The sequence below is a fragment of the Podarcis muralis genome, chromosome 7 (assembly GCF_964188315.1).
Source record: "Podarcis muralis chromosome 7, rPodMur119.hap1.1, whole genome shotgun sequence".
Lineage (NCBI taxonomy): Eukaryota > Metazoa > Chordata > Lepidosauria > Squamata > Lacertidae > Podarcis > Podarcis muralis.
The window spans coordinates 88,802,083-88,830,058 of NC_135661.1; the positions used below are offsets into that span (position 1 = coordinate 88,802,083).

Consider the following 27,976-nt stretch of genomic DNA (forward strand, 5'->3'; position numbering starts at 1 on the left):
CTCTGAGCCTCTGGCTCTCGGCTCCCCCTCAATGGAGAGCGCCAAAGGCTGCGAAAAGAACCAGGAAATCCGGTGCGCGGAGGGAGGCGCAGAGCGACGCGCTCCCTTCGGGCTGGGAGGATCTTTTCCCAGAGTCCGGAGAGCAGATCCTTGCGATCGACGGGATCTGCTGCTCGCCTTTGCTCTCCCCCAGCGCGCAGAGGCGTCGGGCGCAGGTCAGTTCTGGCAGGCGCTCTGCACACGCTCAGGAACGCCACCCCGTCCGGATTTGCGGCTTGATTTCCAGAAAGGAGAGGTGCCGGGGCTCAAGGCTGCCTGGGGAAGGGGGGGGTCGGGGGAGATCCCCTGTCTTCTGCTCCGTACGCTCCCAGATTTAGCATGCTAACCCCGGGATACTGTGGGCTTTGGGGCTTTCGTATGGGGTCGCCTAATAATAATAATAATAATGATAATAATTTATACCCTGCCCATCTGGCTGGGTTTCCCCAGCCACTCTGGGCGGCTTCCAACAGAATATCAAAATACAGTAACCTATGAAACATTCAAAGCTTCCCTAAACAGGGCTGCCTTCAGATGTCTTCTAAAAGCCTTCTCTCTGAGATGCTGGAGTGCTGCTGCCAGTCGGTGTAGGGCAGCCTTCCTCAGTCTGGGGCGGGTGGGAGTTGTGGGCTAAAACGTCCAGGGGGCACTGGGTTGGGGAAGGCCGCTGTAAACACGCCTGAGGGCCAGTGCTCTGATTTGGTATACCCGACGTTTTGCCCAAAGGTGCTACGGCATCTCATGGCGTGTGTGTTTGTTGGGTTGGCGAGCTTACTTCCCCAATTGTGCTAATGTAAGATACACAGAAGGGACTCGGGTGGCGCTGTGGGTTAAACCACAGAGCCTAGGACTTGCCGATCAGAAGGTCGGCGGTTTGAATCCCTGCGACGGGGTGAGCTCCCATTGTCGGTCCCTGCTCCTGCCAACCTAGCAGTTCGAAAGCACACCAGTGCAAGTAGATAAATAGGTACCACTCCAGTGGGAAGGTAAACGGTGTTTCTGTGCGCTGCTCTGGTTCGCCAGAAGCAGCTTAGTCATGCTGGCCACATGACCCGGAAGCTGTACACCGGCTCCCTCGGCCAATAAAGCGAGATGAGCGCCGCAACCCCAGAGTCGTCCGCAACTGGACCTAATGGTCAGGGGTCCCTTTACCTTTAAGATACACAATGGCCCAAGTCTATTTTAGGGTGCACACACCCCAGTTTCTTCTTTGTAGTGGGACGAAGGCAGCACACTTGAGAGTGTCTTGAGCCCCAAAGTGTAACTGGGGCCAGAACAATGCCAGGACGTCTTATTGGGGTATGGGGATATTATCTGGGGTGGCTCAAATCCTCTTTTTGAGGGTGTAAACCCCCAGTTCCTTATTCCTTAGTCAGTGTATTGCACCTTGGGACAGCTTTTGACCAGAAAGAAAGCTGTCCCTGGAAAGTGGCAGTCTCCTAATTGTGTGTGTGTTTCCCATCTTGGGGTGCAGGGATAAGTAAACTTGGATTCCTTACTCAGTCTGTTCCTTCAAATCTGCTTCCAATAAGGGGATAAGATGCGGCGAGGGCAATTAATTTGGGGTTTAGACACATCATACCTGTTCCACATTTGTGAGAAATCCATCTTCCATTGTGATGGCAACTCAGAACTTGGAACTCCTGGCCTATTTACCACTTGCTAAAAACATATTTGTTCAGGCGAGATATGTAGAATGTAGGTATGTGTTCTAATCTGGTTTTAGTTTCTTGTGGGTTTTAATTTCTTTTGAAAAGGTCTAGTTACTAGTTGTTTTGAACTGTTTTTATTGGTAAATTTATCGTTTAATTCTCTCTATATAAAACAAATAAAATGTTCACAAACTGGAACCAGGGACCAACATTAACCTTAACATAGCCATTCAGAGAACACGTGACTCTTAGATGAGGTCCCTGCCCCAAAGAGCTTAAATAATAATTAAAAAACCCCACGACGGGAGAGATAACAAGGAGAAACCAGGAAGGCATTCTGTGATGATCTGACTTACAGGAAATGGGTCACCTGGTCTCCTCCCAGTCATTATCTGGCTGGTAAACATTTCCTAGGCGCCGCATTCACTTTAATGGCACCCTCAGCCTAGATTGGCTTTTCCCAATTGTTGGACTTCCCCCTGATTTAAATTTGGACTCTCCCTTAATAACCGAAAACCCTGCCCTGTGCTATCTTTATGAGTCAGTGTTTCGGTGTGCACTGACCAATCGTCTTGGATCCCTGATACATACAGAGACATAATGGGCACCCTCCTCTCAAGCTGGGCATTTCGGTTGTGTTCCTGCCTCAGGAGCAGCGGTTCACATTATACCTGTTGCTGAGATGCCATGGGAGAATTAATTCCATGGCAGAGAGCCTTCAAATGGTTTTGTGTTTGGGTTGGGCAGGCAGATTTCGTAGAGTTGGAAGGTATGGGGCCAATATGGCGTCCGGCACTCTTCTTAGCTGTGCCACTGCTGTCCGGTAAAAACCTCCTCCAGCCTCTTTGGCCCTCTTAGCAGAGTTTACGCAGCGGGGAAAACTGTTACTTGTGTGGGTAATAACTCAGACTGCATGCAGGCTTCTTGCTTATCTCCAACAGTCTTTTATTGCGTAGAATAACATCATAAATTCAGCCCGGCGAAAAACCAGACATGCTCTCCGCTTCTCGGCAAAAGCGAAAGAAAAAAGACACACAGAGAAAACACTCCCCTCTGTGAACATAGCCACGCCTCAGAATGTGAGACGTCACTCAGAACTGTTTAACCCTGTAAGTTCTGATTCTCCTCACAGAAGGGACCCCCGAGGGTCATCCGGTCCAGCCCCCTGCACTGCAGGGATCCTGCCCGCAGCTGTCCCTGGGTGAGTTCGAACCAGCAGCCTTCTGGTGAACAGCCAGGCGCACTGACTCGTTGCGTCATGAGATTCCACATACAGTAAAGGTAAAGGGACCCCTGACCATTAGGTCTAGTCGTGGCCAACTCTGGGGTTGCGGCGCTCATCTCGCTTTATTGGCCGAGGGAGCCGGCGTACAGCTTCCGGGTCATGTGGCCAGCAGGACTAAGCCGCTTCTGGCGAACCAGAGCAGCGCACGGAAATGCCGTTTACCTTCCCGCCGGAGCGGTACCTATTTATCTACTTGCACTGGCATGCTTTCGAACTGCTAGGTTGGCAGGAGCAGGGACCGAGCAACGGGAGCTCACCCCGTCGCGGGGATTCGAACCGCCGACCTTCTGATCGGCAAGTCCTAGGCTCTGTGGTTTAACCCACAGCACCACCCGTGTCCCTTCCACAGCCAGTAGAGCTACCATAAAGTGTCCCTTTCTTCTAAGGATCAGCACCCACTGCTGGGCACCTACATTTTGTCTTTGCGGCTCATCTGGCTCTTGTTGTTCATTGGCCTCGGTTGCCCTGCAATAACCCTGGACTCTTTCTGAACTTCTTGTTTCCCCAGCCTCGGGTTCCTGAGTGCAAAGCCGCATCAGCAGTTTGCAACGGAGGACATTATAATAGCCCCGTGACTTAGCAGACCGGCTTGCAGCCACCCTGCCAGGGTTTGCAGCTGGTCTGAGTTCACTTCTGAAGGATTTCAGCGGAGAGGAGATCTTGGTGGGGGCGTGCAGCATGAGTCGACTGGGGAGGCTGTTTGGCTTCCTGTGCCTGTGGCTCCCTCACCTGCAGTGCGAAGGGTTCAGCTACACCCAGCCTGAGCAGGTGCACCTGTCCTATCCAGGTGAGTTTTACGGCTAAGGGGGCTTTGCGCGTCTTTAGTCTCTACCTGTTTGATGACGATGGAGGATTAATATATTTATTACCCAACGTCCCAGGACAGGTCACAGCATTGAAAACAATATTATAAACAATTTAAAAGAACTTGCAAACATAAAATAAGCTAAAACAAACAAACAAATCTTTCCAGTAGCACTTTAGAGACCAGCTAAGTTTGTTATTGTTATGAACTTTCATGTGCATGCACACTTATTGGTATGAGCTTTCATGTGCATGCACACTTCTTCAGATACACTGAAACAGAAGTCACCAGACCATTATATATAGTGAGAGGGTGGGGTTTTAATTTCTTTTGAAGAGGTCTAGTTACTAGTTGTTTTGAACTGTTTTTATTGGTAATTTTATCATTTAATTCTCTCTATATAAAACAAATAAATGTTCACAAACTAGAACCGGGGACCAAGCAACGGGAGCTCACCCCGTCGCGGGGATTCGAACCGCCAGCCTGGTGATCAGCAAGTCCTAGGCTCTGTGGTTTAATCCCCAGCGCCACCCGTGTCCCTGGTAGCACCTTAGAGACCAACTAAGTTTGTTATTGGTATGAGCTTTCGTGTGCATGCACACTTCATCAGGTAATAACAATAGCAACTTTTGATTTATTAATCACTTTCTCAACCACCATCTCAAGGATATTTGCACATAAGGTAATTCAGGGCTGGAGTGGCTGGGGTCTGCGTCAGGTGCCTTTGTAACTTCCTGTGCTGTAGCTTATCATGGAGAAGAGGGTTTTCGATGGCTGTTAGTCATGATAGCTATGCTCTGCCTTCACTGGCAGTGGTGATCCTGTTGCTGGAAGCACCGGGCGTGGGAAAGGGTTCTTGGGCTCAGATCCTGTTTCCTTCTTTGGAAAAGGCATCTTGTTCTGATGTTCTTAACACAGCTGCCCTGTCCCTTCTCCGCAGGAGACCCCACCACCATGATGGTCACCTGGACCACCTTTGGCCCGGCAGAATCCATCGTGGAGTTTGGCCCCGATCCAGGAGAGGCCTTCACTCGCTCGGCCAGAGGAGACGCCACACGGTTCGTGGATGGCGGGAAGCTGAAGCACACCATGTTCATCCACAGGGTCACCCTCCAGGGTCTCGTGCCGGGACAGCGCTATGGTAAGGCATGCCGGCGTTCTGGGACTGTTTGGTGAGTGGCGCCAGAGACCCGCCGAGCCTCGACCCTAGCCACCTCTCTGTTGACTGAGCTGCAGAAGTCTCTAGTAAGCAGGGTTTGGTCCCAGAAAGAGCCACGGCGGAGGCAGGGATTAGGCCTCGGTAGTGTCCTCCGCTGTCTTCCAAGACAGACAAATGCCACTTTTATGCGGCACCAGTAATGGTGCCAATTCCACCGTTCAAAGCGATCTCACAGGTAAAATGGTGCCAAGTTGTTCAGGGCTTTATGTGAGGCCTTCCCAAAGTAAAGGAAGGATTGAACTCTGATTAATAAGAATACACACAGAGGCTTGAACCAGCAAGACTCTGGGAAGGGTGCGTATAGTAATCTCTGCGTCTCTCCACCCCTTGGCCCAGGTCGTTTTATTCACAAAAGAACTTTTACAGAGTGTTCTTAAGAACCAATCAGATTCTTCTGAGCATTTCAACAAACCCCACGTGGGGACAAAGTTAGATCAGAAGAAATTCTTTTAACTACAAAGACTACTCTGAGCATGCATACATAATCTGAGAGTAAATTAATTAGGCTCTCGGTGTTATTGCGAGAAATGGTCAGTGCAGTGGAGCAGTAGGAAAAGGAGATCCGAGTTCAAATCTCTGCTTTTGTGACAAAGCTCCAGGGGCGACTTTATGCCTCACCTGCTTCACAGGGGGGTTGTGAATAAGGCAAAAGTGGACATGGACCTTCTCTAGCTTAGGGTGACCATGGGACTTGCTTTGGAAAGGGCAGTCCTCTGTTTAAAGGCTAGGAGAAGGACCCTAAGTCTCTGCTGCCTTGCGGAACATCTCCAGGAGAAGAAACGGCTAAAGAGCAGTGCTGTTTTTCAAGGGAAAAAGGTACTCACCACAAATGCCTCCCCTGTTCTCTTAGAACGGCAATGGCATCCACCTGAAATGTGCCGGAACTGAGTCCTGGTGAGTTCTGGCTGGGAAAAAGCCCTGCTAATGAGCAAACCAGGTGGCGCTGTGGGTTAAACTGCAGAGCCTAGGACTTGCTGATCAGAAGGTCGGCGGTTCGAATCCCCGCGACGGGGTGAGCTCCCGTTGCTTGGTCCCTGCTCCTGCCAACCTAGCAGTTCGAAAGCATGTCAAAGTGCAAGTAGATAAATAGGTACCGCTCCGGCGGGAAGGTAAACGGTGTTTCCGTGCGCTGCTCTGGTTTGCCAGAAGCGGCTTAGTCATGCTGGCCATGTGACCCGGAAGCTGTACGCCGGCTCCCTCGGCCAATAAAACGAGGTGAGTGCCACAACCCCAGAGTTAGTCACGAATGGACTAACTCAGGGGTCCCTTTACCTTTACCTTAAGGAGCAAACCTTACATGAATCTGGATTGGAGTCCCTAAGACGGTTGGATGGTGCCTTGTACGCCTCTTTCCAGCAATTCCTGCAGTCAGGTTGTTGCTGGATCTCTTGTTCTGCTTTCCTTTGGAGCAAGGCTGAGAGGGGGGTCTTGCTGTCTGGGCAGCCCAAGACCACCAGACACACTGCCCAGGCTTGTGTCTTAGGGAGGTCACTTCGGTGCTGGTAGTGCAGCAGTTTGACTTCACCCCAAGAAGTGCACTCCATTGTCTCTCCAGACAGATGAATGCCAACAACAACAGGGTAGGGGGAACTGGGGGTGAGTTTGTGGAACCGAGGGGGCGGAGGCCTGAAAAGTATTTGGAAACTGCTTAGAAGGTGAGAGCCACCTGGATGCCCAGCATTGGGTACGGAGATATCCTGGGCCAGCCTTTGTCTCCCCCCCCCCCAAAATTTTTTTATATTGATTTTCCAAAATTATAACAAACATAACAACAAACAAGAAAAACATTTACAATATCAAAAAACAAACAGACAAACAAACATTTATCCTGTTATAATCCCACTTTTGTTACCATTGTTGGGTGACTTCCTCAAATCCCCCTAGCTGAGTTTCCATATAGCTCACTGTAGCAGTTTTCCAACACTATTTTCATCTAAGATTTACTTGTTCAATTAACAACTTTCTTTCTTTTCATTTAGACTTCTGTCCATAATATGATGCATTTGACATAATTAAATCCTAGGCCAATCTGTTACTCACAAATATTTCTATTTAAGTTATCTTAACGTATTTAGCTAAATAGTCTTTAAATTTCTTCCATTCCTCTTGGTGCTCCTCCTCCTCCTGGTCGCGGTCTCTTCTGGTCAGGTCAGCTAGCCCCCAAAAGTCCATAATTGGGCCAGCCTTTGTCAACCCGGTGCCCTGCAGATGTTCTGGACTATGACTCCCATCAACCCAGGGCACCAGGTTGGCAAAGGGTGTCCAAGGTCAACTTGGGTTGCTTGCAGGCGGGGTGGGGAGGGAGTGCTGCTGTCTCCCACATCACCAATGGGCACATTTCGTTTGGGGACAGGAAATGAACGAGCTTTCAAGTGGAGCTGTAGCCTTATTAGACTTTACCGACTGGTGGGGTCTGCGTTGCTCCCGGGAGGGAGAAAGGAAGTCAAATGACACCGAGGTTGATTCAGAGAAAGAGTTTATTCTGTTCTCCGGATAGCAGAAGGCACTTGCGAGGTCAGTCCACAGCAAGTCCAAAGAAATGAGAAATTTCATGCAGTATATATATCCTCCAGGCACCCTCTCCCTCCTTCCCTAGGAATCCAACCACGTCAACTTATACACGTAAGTTGACATCCATGACCATAAACAGTTGTTCCTGTTCCAGTACTCTTGACCATAAAAGGTTGTTCCTGTTCCTATACTCTTATCTTGGGGCAAGAAGAAGGTCACCAATAAGAGCACTCCTAGCGCCGTTCCCAGGTCTCTTGTCAGACCTGGCAAGTTCTGTGCGTCATTGTGGTCAGGATGTAAGATAAGACCCAGATGTGTCATCTCTGCTCCACTCGGAACTGGCAAGGCCATCCATTGCCGTCATGGACTGATAAAGGAAAGGGTTTTGAGCACTTGCTTATACAGCTGGGTTTCTGTTTATACATTGGCTCAAGAGCTCAAGTTAATGCATTTTAGAAATGCTCTCTTGGAGAAGGAAAATGGGGATTTTGGGTCCTGTTTCAGACTGACTGCACAGAAACCCATTCCTTCACAGCCTGTGTATCCCACCTGGGAAATTATCCCGGGAGCTTCTGAGCTGATCTCTCCTGTCCTCCTTTGCAGCCTACCGCTGTGGAAGTGAGCAGGGCTGGAGCAGGTCCTACGGTTTCTGGGCCTTGCTGAACGGCACCGACTGGAGCCCCCGCTTCGCCATCTTTGGGGACATGGGCCTGGAGAACCCCCAGTCCTTGCCTCGACTGCAGCAGGAGGCCGAGATGGGCTTGTTTGATGTGGTGCTGCACGTAGGTACGGTCGGAGAATGCAATCTCCCTAGTCCCGTCTGAGGATTTATCTTGGGGGGGGGGGTGTGCGAAGCCAGCTCTCCCTATGACCCCCTTCCTGATTTGGAGGAGAGGACCAGCATTGGTACTTCTTAAAAATAAAGAAGTCCCCTTTTGTCCCCTGCAAATAGCCCTTACCCTGTTTGACTCCAATCTGGTTTCCTTCCACAGGGGATTTCGCCTACGACTTGGACACGGTAAGAACTACGTAACTGTAGAATTGGGAGGGATCCAAAGGGCCATCTAGTTCACCCCCTCCCTCCCTTGCAATGCAGGAATCACAGCTAAAGAGGACCTGCTAACTTTGGGATTGGAAATGGGTGGTTAAAAAATTGTTATTTACTTAGAGCAGTTGAATCCTGGCTTTGTTGTTGTTGTTTAGTCATTTAGTTGTGTCCGCCTCTTCGTGACCCCCTGGACCAGAGCACTCCTGTCTTCCACTGCCTCCCGCAGTTTGGTCAAACTCATGCTGGTAGCTTCGAGAACACTGTCCCACCATCTCGTCCTCTGTCGTCCCCTTCTCCTTGTGCCCTCCATCTTTCCCAACATCAGGCTCTTTTCCAGGGAGCCTTCTCTTCTCCTGAGGTGGCCAAAGTCTTGGAGCCTCAGCTTCAGGATCTGTCCTTCCAGTGAGCACTCAGGGCGGATTTCCTTCAGAATGGAGAGGTTTGGCGTGGCTTACATACCACCAAAGCCAGACAGTCCCTATACACAGGCTTACAATAATAATGAAAGTAATAATAATATTGTTGGTAAAATGCCCTGGGAAGGCTGCAAACTTCCCCAAGTCTCCAAGTATGCAAATCATAGTACCACTTGCTGGAGCAGCTCAGACAGATAAAAATCCTAACAAATATGGCATGCAAGGGAAAAGGGATGGGGAGGGAAGAGGAAAAAACAAAACCCAGCCATCGATTCTTAAGCAGTTGTTGTGTAATGGCAGAGCTGGCCTGCCCCCACAGAGCTGATAGAGCGATTCCTGCTTCTCACTGCTGGAATGACTGCCCTCAGCTGCCCTCCTGCCTGCGCCTGTGGAGTAACCACATCAGCCTGGCTGATGCCAAAGTCTGTGTGCTCCTCTGAGCTTATGAGAAGTCAAAATCCTCTGCCAAGGCAACTCCACGTGAAGCAGATTTGCACAAGTTCTTTCAGCTTGCGTTTGGCTTCCCTGTTTTGCATGACGAGGCTTACGTTGGTGTGTCAACATCAGACCTCAGTTCTGTCTAGACTGGACTGTTGTGACACGCCGGAAACTCCATGGAAACATACAGGGGTGTGGAGCGTTGGTGTAGAGTCCTTGTGGGTGGCTCTGCCTGAGATTTGGGGAGCCAGACCCTTCCCCTCACCCCAAGCTTGCTTTTCCCTGTCTTGCAGGACAATTCCTACGTTGGAGATGCCTTCATGAGGAAGATTGAGCCTGTGGCCGCCTTGGTGCCGTACATGACTTGCCCTGGGAATCACGAAGAAAAATAGTGAGTAGAAACCGGCTGAGAATAAACTGGTTTTAGCAGGCGCTGAAAAGAGTACATTGAAGGCACATCCCGGATGTCAGTAGGCAGGGCGTTTCAAAGATTGAGTTCTTACAGATGTGGAACACGCGCATCAGGAAGATTTTGGGCATCGCATGGCAGGACAGAGTCTCAAACAAAGATGTGCTCCCCTAAGCCCATATTCCCAGCAAGCCTGTTTGCACTCCTGCCTCAGTGACGTCTACGCTGGCTTGGCCATGTCCACAGAATCGAAGATGGCAGGAGCCCCAAGGATGTACTCTGTGGGGAGTTGGCTTCTGGCATCAGACCAACTTTGAGCTACAAAGAAATAATAATAAGTAATTTTATTTATACCCCACCCTCCCCAGCCAAGACCGGGCTCAGGGCGGCTAACACCAGGTATAAAAACAATTGATTAAAATACAACTTAAAAACAAGATTAAAATACAACATTAAAACGCAGCCTCATTTCAGTAGAAACTCAAATCAAAAACTTTTTGGGGATGAAAACGTCAAGTCTTCACCAAGGCCAACTATCCCGACTGGTCCTACGTGGGCCAGAAAAAAGCCAGGGAAGTCCCCACATAGGAGTTCCATCACAGAAGGAGAAAGGAAAGAGGGGATCAAGTTGATTCCAAGCCAAAGGCCAGGCGGAACAACTCTGTCTTACAGGCCCTGCAGAAAGAAATCAGATCCTGCAGGGCCCTGGTCTCAGGAGACAGAGCGTTCCACCAAGCCGGAGCCATCACTGAAAAGGCCCTGGCTCTGCTTGAGGCTAATTTGACTTCCTTAGGGCCCGGGACCTCTAGGGCGTTGCTATTTATGGACCTTAAGGTCCTCCATGGGGCAGACCGGGAGAGGCGGTCCCGTAGGTACGAGCGTGTCTGCCAACATGACACAAAGGCTGGCAGCGTCAATCCCGCTGTGTGGGAATCCCTTGTAGGCGACCACTGTGCCTGGAGACAGACAGACAGGTTGTGCATCCAACAGCAGTGACCAGAAGAGGAATGACCGCTGGGAGGAGGGCAGAGAGAAGGAAAGCCATGGTGCATCTGCAGACGCCTTCATCTGCCCCAGCTGCAGCAAAACATGTCTCTCCCATATTGGTCTCAGATGCAACTGTCCCAACAGCTTGACCTCACCCCCAAAGATGCACTCCTCCACTGTCTTCCAAGGCAGACAAATGCCACTATTATGCACCACCAGTAATGGTGCCAATTCCATCAATCAAGGCGATCTCACAGGTAAAATGGTGCCAAGTTGTCCAGGGCTTTATGTACAAATAGCAACATCCTGAATTTGGCCCAGTATCAAATCGGCTACCAGGACAGATCCCTGAGCACAGGAGTTACATGCTGACAGATGGGCGGGGATATAAATAATAATTTTATTATTATTACATATAAACTTCAAAATGGAGGGCAGGGGCTGTGACTTCCCTTTTCCCCTGTGACTTTCTCCCTCGCTTCCTCTTTCAGCAACTTCTCCAACTACCGCTTCCGCTTCAACATGCCCGGTGACACGGAGAGCCTCTGGTACAGGTGGGTGTCGTCTAGCCCAGGCCAAGCGGCCGGATTTCCTGCTCGTTTGTGGCCGTCTTGCAAAATGGCGTGTCACTAGAGCTATCTGGATAATGTGTGCCTTTATGCTGATTTGCGTAATAATAATAATGATAATAATGATAATAATTTATTATTTATACCCCGCCCATCTGGCTGGGCTTCCCCAGCCACTCTGGGCGGCTTCCAAAAGAATTTTAAAATACTATAATACATCAAACATTAAAAGCTTCCCGAAACAGGGCTGCCTTCAGATGTCTTCTAAAAGTCTGGTAGTTGTTGTTCTCTTTGACATCTGGTGGGAGGACGTTCCACAGGGCGGGTGCCACCACTGAGAAGGCCCTCTGCCTGGTTCCCTGTAACTTGGCTTCTCGCAGGGAGGGAACCGCCAGAAGGCCCTCGGTGCTGGACCTCTGTGTCTGGGTAGAACGATGGGGGTGGAGACGCTCCTTCAGGTATACTGGACCAAGGCCGTAAAATGCAAGCTTCCTGAAAAAAGGGGCCTATTGCAGAAGCCACCACTGTTACCTTGAGGGCATCACTGGCCATGCCCAGGAGAGCTCAGGGGTTCACAAAGTGAGTGGCAGCGCCCTCTGCAGAAGAGGGGGTATTCCCCAGGGGTCCCTAAGGGGGGGTGTTTGCTGAAGGTGTAAACGACTCTCAGACTCTGAAAAGCTGGTATCACGGGACCAAGTTCACCCGTTGGGTGAATTAATTAAACCAAATAGTTTTAATTGGATTTTGATTAAACGGGCAATTAATTGTTCCTGGCTTGAATTTTATTGTGTCACTATCTTATAACGTGGGTGGCGCTATGGGTAAAAGCCTCAGCGCCTAGGGCTTGCCGATCGAAAGGTCGGCGGTTCGAATCCCCGCGGCGGGGTGCGCTCCTGCTTCTCGGTCCCAGTGCCTGCCAACCTAGCAGTTCGAAAGCACCCCCGGGTGCAAGTAGATAAATAGGGACCGCTTACTAGTGGGAAGGTAAACGGCGTTCCGTGTGCTGTGCTGGCTCGCCAGATGCAGCTTTGTCACGCTGGCCACGTGACCCGGAAGTGTCTGCGGACAGCGCTGGCCCCCGGCCTCTAGAGTGAGATGAGCGCACAACCCCAGAGTCTGTCAAGACTGGCCCGTACGGGCAGGGGGACCTTTACATTTACCTTATCTTCCTTAGTGGGTCTTGCAAAGCGCTATTCTGAACGGTGCTTTTCATAGAGTCGAGGGCACTGGAGATGAGTTTATGGAACTGCAGGGGCAGGGACCCAAAAAAGTTTGAGAACCACACAGCTTCTCAATCCTAGAACTGTAGGAAGGGACCCCTGGGGTCATCCAGCCCAGCCCGCTGCAATGCAGGAATCTCACCTCCAGCATCGATGACAGAGGGTCATCCAACCTCTGCTGAGAAACCTCCATGGAAGGAGAGTCCAGCAGCTTTCAAGGGAGTCCGTTCCCCTCTCAAACTCCTCTTACTCACAGAAAGTTCTTCCTGATGTTCAGATGGAATCTCCCTTTTTGTAACTTGGATCCATTGCTTCGGGTCAATGACTCGATGCTGGGTAAATCAGCTGGAAGAATTTGGAGCGTCTCCCCGGAGCAATTGGCTGGTTTTAACACAAGCCAAGCTGGGTGCACAGGAGCGTAGAGGAGAGGGGGCTGTGAGCAGCCCAGCCTGGTGCATTCTAGGCATAGCTGTCATGCGTCCCTTATTTGGCGGGACAGTCCCTTATCCCAGCGCCATGTCCCGCTGCTGTCCCTTATTGATGGATGTCCCTTAAATAAGCTACTGAAGGTAATGGGGCCCTTTCTATGTCCAGCTGTCCTTTGTCAACAACAAAGGTTGTGTTGAATATATGCTATATGGTAATTTATGGACCTAATAGGTATCTAAAGCCATTTGCACGCGACAAAATATGTATTTTATCAAAGTAATTGTTGATCCCTTATTTTGGTTGCTGATCCCTTATTTTCGAGGCTGCTGGTCCCTTATTTTCAAATCTGTAAGTTGACAGCTATGATTCTAGGGCTGGGCCTTGCCATCTTGAAGTGTGACACTCATAATAATAATAATAATAATAATAATAATAATAATAATAATAATAGTTTATTATTTATACCCCACCCATCTGGCTGGGTTTCTCCAGCCACTCTGGGTGGCTCCCAACAGAATATTAAAAACACGATAAAACATCAAACATTAAAAACTTCCCTAAGCAGGGCTGCCTTCAGATGTCTTCTAAACATTAGGTACAGTGGTACCTCGGGTTACAGACGCTTCGGGTTATGTGTTTTCAGGTTGTTAGATTGCGGGAAACCCAGAAGTACCGGAAAGGGTTACTTCTGGGTTTTGCCGCTTGCGCATGCCCAGAAGGGCCAAATTGCGTCACACGCATGCGCAGACGTGGCGCTGCAGGTTATGAACGCTGCGGGTTGCGGACGTGCCTCCGTCACGGATTACGTCCGCAACCCAAGGTTCCACTGTAGTTGTTTATTTCCTTGACATCTGACGGGAGGGCGTTCCATGGGGCGGGCGCCACCACTGAGAAGGCCCTCTGCCTGGTTCCTGTAACCTCACTTCTCGCAGTGCAGGAACCGCCAGAAGGCCCTCGGAGCTGGACCTCAGTGTCTGGGCTGAACGATGGGGGTGGAGACGCTCCTTCAGGTATATGGGGACTCTGAGGCAGTTTAGGGCTTTAAAGGTCAGCACCAACACTTTGAATTGTTCCTGGAAACGTCCTGGGAGCCAATGTAGGTCTTTCAGGACTGGTGTTTTGGGGTCTCGGCGGCTGCTCCCAGTCATTCCTTACATAGTGAGGCTTGTTGGTTTTTTGGGGTCCCCTGACTGCTCATCTTTCCCCGCAGCTGGGACATTGGACCTGCCCACATCATTTCCTTCTCCACTGAGGTCTACTTCTTCTTGAAATATGGACAGCAGCTTGTGGCAGAGCAATTTCAGTGGCTGGAGAAGGACCTGCAGGTGAGGAGCAGACCCCTGTTTTTTTGGGGGGGGAGGGGGAAAGTGGCAGCTTGCCTCTGGGAAGGTTGGTGTCAATCCATTCACTGCTGACGGCTACCTTTCCCTCTCTGGCAGGAGGCGAACCAGCCTGAACGGCGCAAGGAACGCCCCTGGATCATTACCATGGGGCACAGGCCCATGTACTGCTCCAACAACGACCAGGATGACTGTACGCTGTACGAAAGCATTGTAAGTGAGAGGAAGGAACCATAGATGTAGAATGGACACCAGGGGTCATCTAGTCCAACCCCAGGCAATACAGGAATCCCTGGCAGATGGCGACGCAACTTCTGCTAACACTCTCCAACCAAGGAGAGTCCTTTCCACCTTCTGAGGGAGTCCTTGCCACTGTCAAACAGCTCTCACCGCCAGGAAGTTCTTCCTAATGTTTAATGCGAATCTTCTTGCTTGTCATTTGAATCCGTTGGTTCGAGTTCTACCCTCTGGAGCAGCAGAAAACAAGCTGACTCCCTCTTCCTTCTGACAGCCCTTCAGATCTTATTCTTTGGCGATCCCTTGTAGCCGACTAAGATTGTCCTCTATAAACACGGCCTTAACAGTGAGTCCGTAAGTGGCTGTGGAGGCCAATTCTGGACCCACACGTCCTTCCACAGTGGGGACCTTGGTTTACAGGCGGGAGTTGATCACAGTGTGGATTTGCCAAGCGTGCCTTCCTCTTAGCATGTTTCTCCCTTGCATCCTGAGTTTGAGTGTCTTCAAAGCCCAGGACACCTTTGGTAAAGGTGGTGTAGTGGTTAAGAGTGGTGGACTCGTAATCTGGTGAACCACCTGCAGCTGCTGGGTGACCTTGGGCCAGTCACACTTCTCTGAAGTCTCTCAGCCCCACTCACCTCACAGAGTGTTTGTTGTGGGGGAGGAAGGGAAAGGAGAATGTTAGCCGCTTTGAGACTCCTTCGGGTAGGGATAAAGCGGGATATCAAATCCAAACTCTTCTAAAGGCTGTTCTCCAACTGGAGCGCTCACAGGCCAGTGTTTCCCAGTTGTCGGTGTTTATGCTACATTTTTTTAGATTTGCCTTGAGACAGTCTTTGAACCTCTTTTGTTGACCACCAGCATTACGCTTTCCATTTTTACGTTCGGAATAGAGTAGTTGTTTTGGAAGACAATCATCAGGCATCCGCACAACATGACCAGTCCAACGAAGTTGATGTTGAAGAATCATTGCTTCGACATGGGTGATCTTTGCTTCTTCCAGTACACTGGTATTAGTTCACCTGTCTTCCCAAGTGATGTGTAAAATTTTTTGGAGACACCGTTGATGGAATCTTTCGAGGAGCTGGTCTCATCTTTCCCAGGCTAAACATACCCAGCTCCTTCAACCGTTCCTGGTTTGGTTTCCAGACCCTTGATCATCCTGGTCGCCCTCCTCTGCACACCTTCCAGCTTGTCAATATCCTCCTTAAACAGGGGGGCTTATGCCATGTCCCATAGGCTGTACCAATTCACAGAGCATACAGTGTAGAGAAAGGGCTTTTCATGCTTGGCGCAACTAATTCCATTTGACCCAGATACCAGCAAAAGGCAGGAGGCTGTGGAAGGAAGGAATCCCCTTCCGCTCCTAAGATTTTACTAGGCATTAGTTCCCACACTGCCAAGCCTATCTTTGCCACCGTGAGGGCTAGAAATTTGTTTTTTGGCTTATTAAAATGAGAGCTCAGGTTTTTTGGAAGCTGGGTTCTCCGCTCAGTACCACATCCTGTCTTCTGCAGAACTGAGGTGGGGATGTATTCTACTACTACTACTACTACTAGTAGTAGTAGTAGTAATAATAATAATAATAATAATAATTTTTATTTTTACCCTGCCCTCCCCAGCCAGAGCTAAGATTCATAAGTAGTGGGCTGGCATGGATTATCTTATTTTTCGCTCTATAGGACACACTTTTCCCCCTCCAAAAATTAAGGGGAAATGTGTGTGCGTCCTATGGAGCGAATTCAGGATCCTTGGCTTCAGCGATAGCAACGTGAAGCCTCCGAAGCGCAGAGGGAGAGCTCCCCCCACGCTCCAGAGACTCCGAAGGCTTGCGGATAGCCGCCTGAAGCCTGGAGAGCGAGAGGGGTCAGTGCACATCGATCCCTCTTGCTCTCCAGGCTTCGCTTCACTGGAGAGGCGCTGCGCAGTTTTCCCTCTCTGTGCAGCGCCCCTTCAGTGAAGGGGGAGGAGAAATGGAAGGAGCTCCATTTCTCCTGCTGCTTTGCTGAAGGGGCGCTGAGCAGAGAGGGGAAGAATTATTTTTTTCCTGTTCTCCCCCTCTAAAACAAGTTGCGTCTTATGGTCCAGTGCGTCCTATAGAGCAAAAAATACGGTAATCTGTTCTCTCTCTCTCTCCCTCTCCCTCTCCCTCTCTCCTTTCCCCCCACCTTCCCAGATCCGCCGAGGCCTCGACCCACAGCAGTTTGGCTTGGAGGACCTGTTCTACAAATACGGTAGGTATTCTCCTCCGCCTTCCCTGCCCGCTCCTCCATTCTGGCTATCGGATCTGTTGAGATTATTATACATTAAACCAAAGCTAGCATAAATCAGCCCCGAAGAACTCCAGCAGTGACACAGACCTCGTTCTTCTCATGGGAGACAATATTAACCTTTATAGCTTAAAGTTCTCTTCTCCAAACAGCCAGGCTCATGATAGCGTGATCCTGGAAGAACGTGGAGGGGAGCTTCTCTGACAAACGGGTGCAACAAAGAAGGGCAAAGGGCACAACCAAACAATAAAATAAAATTGAGACGATTAAACGGTAAAATAAAATTGGCACAAGCCCCGAAGCATACTCTTTTGCAACTGAATGATGCGGCTTTATTAGGTACAAAAATAGAGGGCTCCCCTCACATTATAAAAACTGTTTTTATAATTTAAACTGTTCATCGCCTTCTACACAGATTAGAATTAACGTTATTTTGCATGTATTGCCTAAGGACCAGCTCCTGGTCTAGGGTGGTATAGTTCATTAATATTATTATTTTATTATAGTTTTTATTAAGTTTTTCTAATTTACATTTCAAGATAATCATTGAGACAACCTTAAATCAATGGCTTCTCTTCTTCTCTTTCCATGGTTCATTTTGCATACTCTACATCCCTGCATATTTTACGCGAACTAAGCCATTCCATGATCCATTGTTATACCATCAAAACATATTTATACTGCTTATCTTAATGCTACCAGTGTTTTTAAATGTACACAATTTTCACCCAAATAATCAGTAAACATTTTCCAGTCTTCTTTAAATGTATATTCTTCTATTCTTCTATATGTTAAATCTCCGAGGTGTGCCTATTCCACCAATTTAAGTTGCCATTCTTCCTTGTTTGGGACCTCGCTCATTTTCTTTTTGGGGCTTGCAAAACACGAGCTGCAGTAGTAGCATATGTAATGATTTGCATACATAATCTTTTTTGACACCTGGGAATTTCTGACTAAATTATCCCCAACAAAAAGGACTCTGGCTTTTTTGGAAAGGTACTTTCAAACGCGGGACATGGATGGCGCTGTGGGTTAAACCACAGAGCCTAGGGCCTGCCATTCAGAAGGTCGGCGGTTTGAATCCCCATGACGGGGTGAGCTCCCGTTGTTCGGTCCCTGCTCCTGCCAACCTAGCAGTTCAAAAGCACCTCAAAGTGCAAGTAGATAAATAGGTACAGCTCCAGCGGGAAGGTAAATGGCGTTTCCGTGCGCTGCTCTGGTTCGCCAGAAGCGGCTTAGTCCTGCTGGCCACATGACCCGGAAGCTGTACGCCGGCTCCCTCGGCCAATAAAGCGAGATGAGCACCGCAACCCCAGAGTCGTCCGCAACTGGACCTAACGGTCAGGGGTCCCTTTACCTTTACCTTACTTTCAAACATTTTTTTCCCAATGCATTATATATCATTTCCCAATATTCTTTTCCCCATTTACAAGTCCACCACATATGATAAAACATACCCTCTACCTCATTATTAGTCTGTATGATGTTGTATGTTGAAGAATTTAATAGTAAATACATAAATACAATGGAGCAGGCGACTTTGGGGGAGCAGAGGTTGGGGCATGGGCTTCTCTGTCTGTCTGGCACCAGCTGCTGTTCTCTGCCTTGGCAAAAGCCTCTTCTTCTCCTCCCTCCAGGGGTTGACCTGGAGCTGTGGGCCCACGAACACTCCTACGAGAGGCTGTGGCCGGTCTACGACTACAAGGTGATTCCAGGCTTGGCAAAGGGGCAGCGTCCTGTTCAGAAGCAGAGAAGGGCACCCGAGACCTGGGATAAGGGGGAGAGGCCTTACCCCACAGCAGAATCTCCGCGGTGGGAGATTCGGAGACCTTGTTGGGTTGGAATCTGTAGAATCTGGCTCTCTGCCACACCTGCTTCAGTGGCTGGCAGCAGCGAGCATCATCCCAGATCAAGCATCCCCAAACTCGGCCCTCCAGATGTTTTGGGACTACAACTCCCATCATCCCTAGCTAACGTGGATGATGGGAATTGTAGTCCCAAAACGTCTGGAGTTTGGGGGTGCCCGTCTCAGAGTTTTGCCAGCCAATCCCGAGCCACATGATCTCCTTTTGCAAAAGGGTCCCCTGCTCCGTGGAACTGCCCATCCTCAGGCAACTGGCCTTGAAGGGGCTGCTGGCATTCCACAGACTTGCCAGCAGGAATTTCACCACTGCGAAAAAGTCCTGCTCTTCTTACTTGAACAAGCCCAATCTCAGCTGATCTGGGAAGCTAAGCAGGGTCAGGCCTGGTTAGTGCTTGGATGGGAGACAGTGTAGGAATACGGGCTGCAGGACCTGGGAGACCAGAGTTACCTTGGCCCAGTCATGGCCTCTTAGCCTAACCCACCTGGCAGGGTCATTGTGGAGATTAAATGAGGAAGGGGGAAGGACCAGGCCCACCACCTCCAGCTCCTGGGAGATAAAGGTGGGATATATAGGAAAAACAGTAAATTTAAAGTACAGTGGTACCTCGCAAGACGAAATTAATTCGTTCCGCGAGTTTTTTCTTCTTGCGAGTTTTTTGTCTTGCGAAGCACGGTTTCCCATAGGAATGCATTGAAAATCAATCAATGCGTTCCTATGGAAACCGCCTTCAGACCAGGTCCGGGGACAGACTGTCCCCCGACCTCTTCTGAAGGCTGGGGGGGGGGGGGACAAGGGCTTTTCTTCCCACCGCCAGCCTTCAGAAGGCTGTTCTGAAGGCTGGTGGTGGGAAGAAAAGCCCTTCTCCCCACCTCCCGCCCCGCAAGCTCCGGGGACAGGAGGGCTTTGCTGCCGCCCCCCAGCATTTTAAAAGCCCCCGGGGCAGCGGAGACTTCTCCGCTGTCCCAGGGTGATTTTAAAATGCTGGCGGGCGGCAGCGAAGCCTCCGCTGTCCCGGGGCGATTTTAAAATGCTTAATCACACACCTTTAGGCACCAGGCAAAAACGTTCCTTTTTAACCAGGCCTTTGCTTGATCTGATCCTATACCATGGATAGGCAAACTAAGGCCCAGGGGCCGGATCTGGCCCAATCGGCTTCTCAATCCGGCCCCCGGACGGTCCAGGAATCAGCATGTTTTTACATGAGTAGAATGTGCCCTTTTATTTAAAATGCATCTCTGGGTTATTTGTGGGGCACAGGAGTTCGTTCATTCGCCCCCATATAGTCCAACCCCCCGCAAGGTCTGAGGGACAGTGGACCGGCCCCCTGCTGAAAAAGTTTGCTGACCCCTGTCCCCTTTTAAAATGTGGCTCTTTTATGGGGGGGGGGGTGTTATTGGGTTGTTGTTGTTATTCTGATTATCTTGTGATCTTTTCTGTGAACCGCCATGAGACCTCCAGGTATAGGGTGGTATATAATAATAATAATAATAATAATAATAATAATAATAATAATAATAATAATAATAATGTAAATGAATAATCCTCATCTCTCTTTCTCCTTCAGGTTTGCAATGGCAGCACCGAGGCCCCATACACCAACCCTTGTGCCCCTGTTCATATTATCACTGGATCAGCTGTAAGTGTGAGAATTTGGGTGGATGGGCAGACTTACCGTATTTTTCGCTCCATAAGGCGCACCGGACCATAAGGCGCACCTAGTTTTTAGGGGGGGAAATCAAGAAAAAAAATTATTCCCCCCCCCCAGCCCCAAAGAGCAAAGAAGCCAAGACAGCAAGCAGGATCCATCCAGCTTTAGCAGAAGCCACGACAGCGAGCGGGATGGATCCTGCTCGCTGTCTTGGCTTTGTTTTTAGCCACGGGGCTGGGCGCGCAGCCTTGCCCCGGCTCCCGGAGCTTGCGGGGCTGGGGCAGGGGAAGCCCCAACCAGACTAACCCCCAACCCCAGCCCCCAGAACAGTTCCGGGAGTGGCGGCAAGGTTGCGAAGCCTTTGGAGTGCAGCGCGAGTTCCCGGCTTGCTCTCCCGGCTTCAGCAAAAGGAACCCAAAGCCTTTGGAGCGCAGTGCGAGGTCTCACTGCGCTCCAAGAGCGAGAGGGTTCGGTGCTCACCAACCCCTCTCTCTCTCCAGGCTACAGCGAAAGCAACGCGTAGCCTCTGGAGCACGGAGGGAGTGCTCCCTCTGCGCTTTGGAGGCTTCGCGTTGATATCGCTGAAGCCAAGGAGCCTGCATTCGCTCCATAGGACGCACACACATTTCCCCTTAATTTTTGGAGGGGGAAAAGTGCGTCCTATAGAGCGAAAAATACGGTAGTTTTAAATGGTGGCTTATGAGCTAATTACACCGTCCCTCTGAATATAGAGTTCCTCACATATCAGACTGTTTTGCCCATCTAGCCTAGTGTTAGGGTGCTGTCAGCGGCTCCCAGCTGGCTGCCCAGGAAAGTATAAGACAAGAGTTTCTTATGGTCCTTCCTTTTTCAGTCTTTACAGAGAGGCTGTAGAACCCAACCTCTTGGATAATGGCGTTGTCCCAAGTGAATCTCCACTCTGCCCCATCTCTTCCCCATTTGTCATTCTCTTCGTCTCCTCTATAGGTGCTGCTATGTGCTCTCTGTCTTTGATCTCTTTGTTCTCCTACTTTTAAGGCTCGCCAGGTTCTGGGAGATGGAGGGTCTGGCATCCTTTCCGGTGATAAAGTGCCAGCCAGGTGTTGCTCTGGCTCTCCCACAATTCCCCAGCTTCCCCCCTCACCTGCCTCTGAGCTGCGACCTCCCGCAAACCCCTGTTGTAAATCTGTAGCGTCTTCCTCTTCCTCCTCCCTGGAAGGGTCAGGATGGAGAAGCGGTTCTCCACCACTCCTCCTCTGCCCAGTCCCTGACACCTAGGGCAAAACATAATATGAGTCTGCTAATATGATCAGGCCATTGGTCCATCTTGTGCACCATCCCAGGACCAACGAGATGCATCAATGGGAAATCAGTGAGCAGAACATAAGTACAAAAGCACTCTCCCCTCCTGTGGTTCCCAGCCACTGGTATTCAGAAGCATTGCTGTGGAGACAAGAGTATCGCCATTGTGACTAATAGCCACCGATAGCCCTCTGAATTTGTCTCATCCTCTTAAAGCCATCCCAGTTGGTGGCCATCGCTGCCTCCTGTGGCAAGGAGTTCCGTAGTTTAACAATGCATTGCATGAAGAAGTAATTTAGCCTTAATTCCTTAAGGTCCATAAACAGCAACACCCTTGAGGTCCTGGGCCCTAAGGAAGTCAGATTAGCCTCAACCAGAGCCAGGTCCTTTTCAACACTGGCTCCGGCCTGGTGGAACACTCTGTCTCATGAGACCAGAGCCCTGCGGGATCTGTCTGTAAGACAGAGTTGTTCCGTCTGGCCTTTGGCTTGGAATCAACTTGATTCCCTCCCCCTCTTTCCTTTTTCCTTCTGTTATGGAACTCCTGTTTGGGGACTTCCCTGGCTTTTTTCTGGCCCACATAGGACAGTTGGCCTTGGTGAAGACTTGACGTTTTCATCCCCAAAAAAGTTTGGTTTTAGTTTCTACTGAAATGAGGCTGCATTTTAATCTTGTTTTTAAGTTGTATTTTAATCAATTGTTTTTATACCTGGTGTTAACCGCCCTGAGCCCAGTCTTGGCTAGGGAGGGCAGGGTATAAATTATTATCTGTTATTATTATCTGTTTGTCCTGAAACATTTGGCTTCATGGGATGTCCACGAGTTTTAGTGTTATGAGGGAGAGTGTTGTTTCCTCCCACCGGACCCTGGTCTCCAGGATTTTGGGCAGAGAGCAGCCTTTGTCATCACCTTCCATCCATAGCTGTCAACCGTCCCGTATTTGGCGGGATACTCCCTTATCCCAGCGCCGTGTCCCGCTGCTGTCCCTTATTGATGATGTCCCTTAAATTTCCCGGGTTTTAAAGGAAGCAGCTCCTCTCCCTCCCTCCCTGCCGGCCAAGGAGGAGGGAGGCTCCAGCTGTGTTGCTTGGCTGCGTTGCTCACCCAATAAGGAGTCTAAGAACGACTGGGGGGTGGAGCTTGCATGCCTTGTGCCGATCAAATCGGCCGCCTTGCCTGCGGGCTCGCCTTTGCTCAGCGCTTCCCAGCGGAGAGGTGACGGTGGTTTTCCTTGCTGCATCCCCTTTGCCGGGTTGCTGCGCTGTGGGAACCACCGCTTCAGGCTTCGTTGGGCTGCTGGCTGGGCTTTCTGCCTTTGGCTCGGAGGGGCTCAGACGTTGAACATACCTGTGCTCTGAAAATCCCTTATTTTGGCTGCTGATCCCTTATTTTTGAGGCTGCTGGCCCCTTATTTCCAAATCTGTAAGTTGACAGCTATGCTTCCACCTGGTAGCCTTCCAACCGGATATGCCACCCAATTGAGCCTGGGACCTTCTGAATGCAACCCATGGGCTCCAACTTTGACCCACGGTCCCATTCCTAAGTACTGAACGGTTCCCTGGTTGTGATCGCTAGCACAACGCAAGTCGGGCTCTGCAGGTCAGAAAGTGCCACCTTGCTCTCTCCCCCTGTCTGAGCAGTTTATGGAAACACAGTGAGGGGAGGGAGAAGTTGCAAGCCTTGGCAACTGGAAGGTGTTAGGGCAGGAATTCCTAAAGTGGGCATCCCCTGTGGGGAGAGGCGGGGGGTACTGGAAGGGTAAATGTTTGCCAGTCTTTGAAAACATTGTCTCACTGGCTCAAGGTCATCAGATTTCTTCAGTTAATTAAACTAAATGGTTTTAATTGGATTTTTTTTAATATATATAATAATATTTATTATTTTCCATACATAAACATAACAGAAGAAAAAGCCAACAATAACAAAGAAAAAAGAATAAAAAGGAAAAAGAACATAAAACATAAAAGATAAAACACATCAAATCACCACATAAGCTTAATTAATTAATCAAAATCCATCTTCATAAGCACATTACTTGACTTCCTCAAATCTCTTCCCTCTGAGTTTCTTAGTAATTATATATAGCAGTTTCCAATATCATCATTTCATAAAACCACATCACAGCCATAGTCATATTTCCTAACTTTTCTTATTGTATGTTTTCTTATTTATTTATTTAATCCCAATTTAATCCTAGGCCTAATTGATTCTTTCAGGGGATTACATATCTTTAATATTACAATATTTATTCAAATAGTCTTTAAATTTCTTCTTGGTATTCCTCTTCTTTCTGGCCACGGATTCTCCTGGTGAGGTCAGCCAGCTCCATAAACTCCATCATTTTCATCTGCCGTTCGGTTTTAATTGGATTTTGAATAAATTTCGCAAATAATAATTGCTGATTTGGATTGCATTGTGCTATTTATTATCTTCCTTAGTGGGGCATGCAAACCGCCATTCTGAATAAGGCATTTATAGGGTAGCAGGCACCGGGGATGAGTTTATGGAATCAGGGAGGCCTGAGAATGTTTGAGAACCCCTGGGTTCTCTGTTGTGCAGCTAGGCCAGCCCTCCCCAACTGGGTGCCCTTCAAATGTTTTGGACCGCAACTCCCGTCTGGAGGGCACCAGGTTGGCAAAGCCTGAAGAAGACTTTAAGCTTCTGAGCACTGTGGAAAACTCCTCCAAGCTGCCTGGCCTTTGAGCCTCTTCCTTCCTCACCCCACCAGGGCTGCAGAGAGCGACTTGACCCCTTTGTCCCCGACCCACGAGAATGGAGTGCCCTGCGGATTGAGGATTATGGCTACACCCACATGCAGATCATGAACAGGACTCACGTTTGGCTGGAACAAGTGTCGGATGACCAGGTAGGCAGCGCTTAAGTCCTGCGAAAGAGCAACACAGAATATTATTATTATTATTATTATTATTATTATTATTATTATTATTATTATTATTATTAATAATAATTTATTTGTACCCCACCCACCTGGCTGGGTTTCCTCAACCACTCTGGGTGGCTTCCAACAAAGATTAAAAGTACATTAAAATGCCACACATTAAAAACTTCCCAGAACAGGGCTGCCTTCAGATGTCTTCTAAAAGTCTGGTAGTTGTTTTTCTCTTTGACATCTGGTGGGAGGGCGTTTCACAGGGCGGGTGCCACCACCGAGAAGGCCCTCTGCCTGGTTCCCTGTAACTTGACTTCTCGCAGTGAGGGAACTGCCAGAAGGCCCTCGGTGCTGGACCTCAGTGTCCGGGTAGAATGATGGAAGGGGAGACGCTCCTTCAGGTATACTGGGCTGAGGTCGTTTAGGGCTTTAAAGGTCAACACCAACCCTTTAAATTGTGCTCAGAAACGTCCTGGGAGCCAATGTAGGTCTTTCAAGACCAGTGTTATATAGTCTCGGCAGCCGCTCCCAATCACCAGTCTAGCTGCCGCATTCTGGGTTAGTTGTAGTTTCTGGGTCACCTTCAAAGGTAGCCCCACATAGAGCGCATTGCAGTAGTCCAAGCGGGAGATAACCAGAGCATGCACCACTCTGGCAAGACAGTCTGTGGGCAGCTAGGGTCTCATCCTGCGTACCAGATGGAGCTGGCAGACAGCTGCCCTGGACACAGAATGGACCTGCGCCTCCATGGACAGCTGTGAGTCCAAAATGACTCCCAGGCTGCGCACCTGGTCCTTTGGGGCACAGTTACCCCATTCAGGATCAGGGAGTCCTCCACACCAACCCGCCCCCTGTTCCCCCAAAACAGTACTTCTGTCTTGTCAGGATTCAACCTCAATCCATTAGCCGCCATCCACCCTCCAACCGAATGCAGTGGTTTCCAATGGTGCAGCTCAGCTGTGGTCTGATGTCATCCAGGGTTGCAGCAGGCCTGCCACAGCCTTGTGTCGGAGCAAAGGAACCATTCATACCCACTGGATCCCCAATGAGAAGCAGCCTTGGGGCCCCTGATCCCATTCCCCTGCTCCAGACACAAAAAATTGTTCAAGAAATGTTTAACGTTTACTAATTGGGACCCCCAGATGTGTCTGACCCCTGCATTGTTTCCAGTATCGTATTGAGAGCCAGGGTGGCGTAATGGTTATAGTGATGGACTGACTATGACCTGGGAGGATGCGGGTGGCGCTGTGGGTTAAACCACAGAGCCTAGGGCTTGCCGATCAGAAGGTCGAATTCGGCGGTTCGAATCCCCGCAACGGGGTGAGCTCCCGTTGCTCGGTCCCTGCTCCTGCCAACCTAGCAGTTCAAAAGCATGTCAAAGTGCAAGTAGATAAATAGGTACCGCTCCAGAGGGAAGGTAAACGGCATTTCCGTGCGCTGCTCTGGTTCACATGACCCGGAAGCTGTACGCCGGCTCCCTCGGTCAGTAAAGTGAGATGAGCGCCGCAACCCCAGAGTTGGCCACGACTGGACCTAACGGTCAGGGGTCCCTTTACCTTTATGACCTGGGAGACCAGGGTTCAAATCCCCACTCAGCCACAAAGCTCATTAGGTGACCCTGAGCCAGTCACTGTCTCTTAACCTAACCTAGGCTGAAATGGAGAGGATGAAGAACCATGTGCATTGCCCTGAGCTCCTTGGAAGAACAGGTGGTACATAAACGTAGCAGCAGCAGCAGTAGTAGTAATAATAATAATGTTTCTGCAAAGCCCTATATTTGAACCAGGTGTGCAAACTGTAGCCAGGTTGTACAGTGGTACCTCGGGTTAAGTACTTAATTCGTTCCGGAGGTCTGTACTTAACCTGAAACTGTTCTTAACCTGAAGCACCACTTTAGCTAATGGGGCCTCCCGCTGCTTCACGATTTCTGTTCTCATCCTGAAGCAAAGTTCTTAACCTGAAGCACTATTTCTGGGTTAGCGGAGTGTGTAACCTGAAGCTTTTCCTGGAGGGACCCTAACCCCAAAGACACACACTCTCACTCTCTCCCTTTTTGCTTTTCAGAGTGGGAAAGTCGTGGACGGGATTTGGCTGATCAAAGAACTGCACGGCCCTGAAGCCTGGCACTAGCAGGTGCTTGGTGACCTCCCTGTTCCCTTCCTGGTCTAGATGGCGTCTGGGGCCTTGGCCTTGTGACAACCAGCTTTCAACGCAGGAAGAAGAGGAAGCCACCACAGCCATCTCCCCTGTGAGTCCCAGAAGCAGTAAGAACATCAGATGATCACGGCAAGGGGATCAGGCCAACGGCCCATCTATTCCAGCACCCTCTTCCTGCAGCGGTCAAGCTTCCCTCCAAGATTCCCTCCAAGCACAAGACCACTTTCTCCCTTCCTGTGGCTCCCAGCAACTGGTATTCAGAAAAGTTGCTGCCTCCAGCTGGGAATGCAGAGCACAGACATCATCGTCATCGATAGCCCTCATTTTCGTTGGCTCACCCCATTAGGTTCTCCTGTTATGAAAAGTAGCATTTTCTCTTTTGGATTTGAGCTCAGGAAGGTCACCAAGGCAGCCGTGGGTAGCAGGGCAGGCCATTATAAGGGGCGAAGCTTTATTTTTGCAAATCTCTCCAGTGAGGGGTCTTAAAATTATGCTGTGGGGTGTGAGGAATTCAAATCTGCTATAATTTTTGTGACTGGACAACATTCAGCCTGGTTAGTCTACGCTGGATGAAGAAGCACATAAACTGCTTTAGGAAAAGCAAAGAATTTAAATTTTACCTTCTGAAAATAACCATAATAATAATAATAGAAAATTAATATATAACGTAACTGCAAGTACTTGGAAATCATTTTTAATGATTGCTATGCAATTCTGCACACAATCTACTTACCAAGCAACACTAAAAAGGGTAAAGGGGCCCCTGACCATTAGGTCCAGTCGTGACTGACTCTGGGGTTGTGCACTCATCTCGCTCTATAGGCTGAGGGAGCCGGCGTTTGTCCACAGACAGCTTCTGGGTCATGTGGCCAGCATGACTAAACCGCTTCTGGCGAACCAGAGCAGCGCACGGAAACACCGTTAACCTTCCCTCCGGAGCGGTCCCTATTTATCTACTTGCACGTTGACGTGCTTTTGAACTGCTAGATTGGCAGGAGTCCAAGCAACACTCAATAGTATTAATTAAACCAAAATACATTTGGAGTTCCCAAGCCTGTTCGGGGAGACGGGGGCATTTGGCGGGCCCCCAGCTGGCTCCAGGCACCGGCCGGCAGCCGGGCAAACTCCGGTTCTCAGAACAGTATCAATCAGCGACTCAAGCCTCAGAAATCTTTAGAGACTGAGCACGCTCTAATCAGCAGAGTGAATAAATCTTCACAACGGAAGTGGCGGACAGAGGCATGTTGTTGTTGTTGTTCAG

The 27,976-nt window shown here is 49.6% G+C and overlaps 1 protein-coding gene across 3 annotated transcripts; it reads left to right on the forward strand.

Annotated features, from left to right (window-relative positions):
- Positions 1-27,954, forward strand: ACP7 (acid phosphatase 7, tartrate resistant (putative)). 3 transcript variants are annotated; one of them, XM_028741890.2, is made up of 14 exons: positions 1-310; positions 3,485-3,763; positions 4,722-4,922; positions 8,115-8,297; positions 8,504-8,529; positions 9,707-9,804; positions 11,301-11,363; positions 14,238-14,352; positions 14,467-14,580; positions 16,781-16,838; positions 18,512-18,579; positions 20,304-20,375; positions 24,397-24,534; positions 26,623-27,954. In XM_028741890.2, exons 2-14 carry the CDS (start codon positions 3,655-3,657, stop codon positions 26,686-26,688), a joined length of 1,311 nt encoding a protein of 436 aa, XP_028597723.2. In that variant the 5' UTR covers positions 1-310; positions 3,485-3,654; the 3' UTR covers positions 26,689-27,954. The 3 variants fall into 3 exon arrangements, with proteins under 3 accessions (XP_028597723.2, XP_028597722.2, XP_028597721.2); XM_028741889.2 differs by having other exon boundaries at positions 1-295; XM_028741888.2 differs by having other exon boundaries at positions 1-215.
- The last annotated feature ends 22 nt before the right edge of the window (positions 27,955-27,976 follow it).

Coding starts and splice junctions, on each gene's coding strand:
- ACP7 (XM_028741890.2), top strand. CDS start 3,655: ATGAGTCGACTGGGGAGGCTGTTTGGCTTCCTGTGCCTGTGGCTCCCT. Junction 3,764..4,721: donor GGTGCACCTGTCCTATCCAG/GTGAGTTTTACG, acceptor CCTTCTCCGCAG/GAGACCCCACCACCATGATG. Junction 14,581..16,780: donor GTACGCTGTACGAAAGCATT/GTAAGTGAGAGG, acceptor CCACCTTCCCAG/ATCCGCCGAGGCCTCGACCC.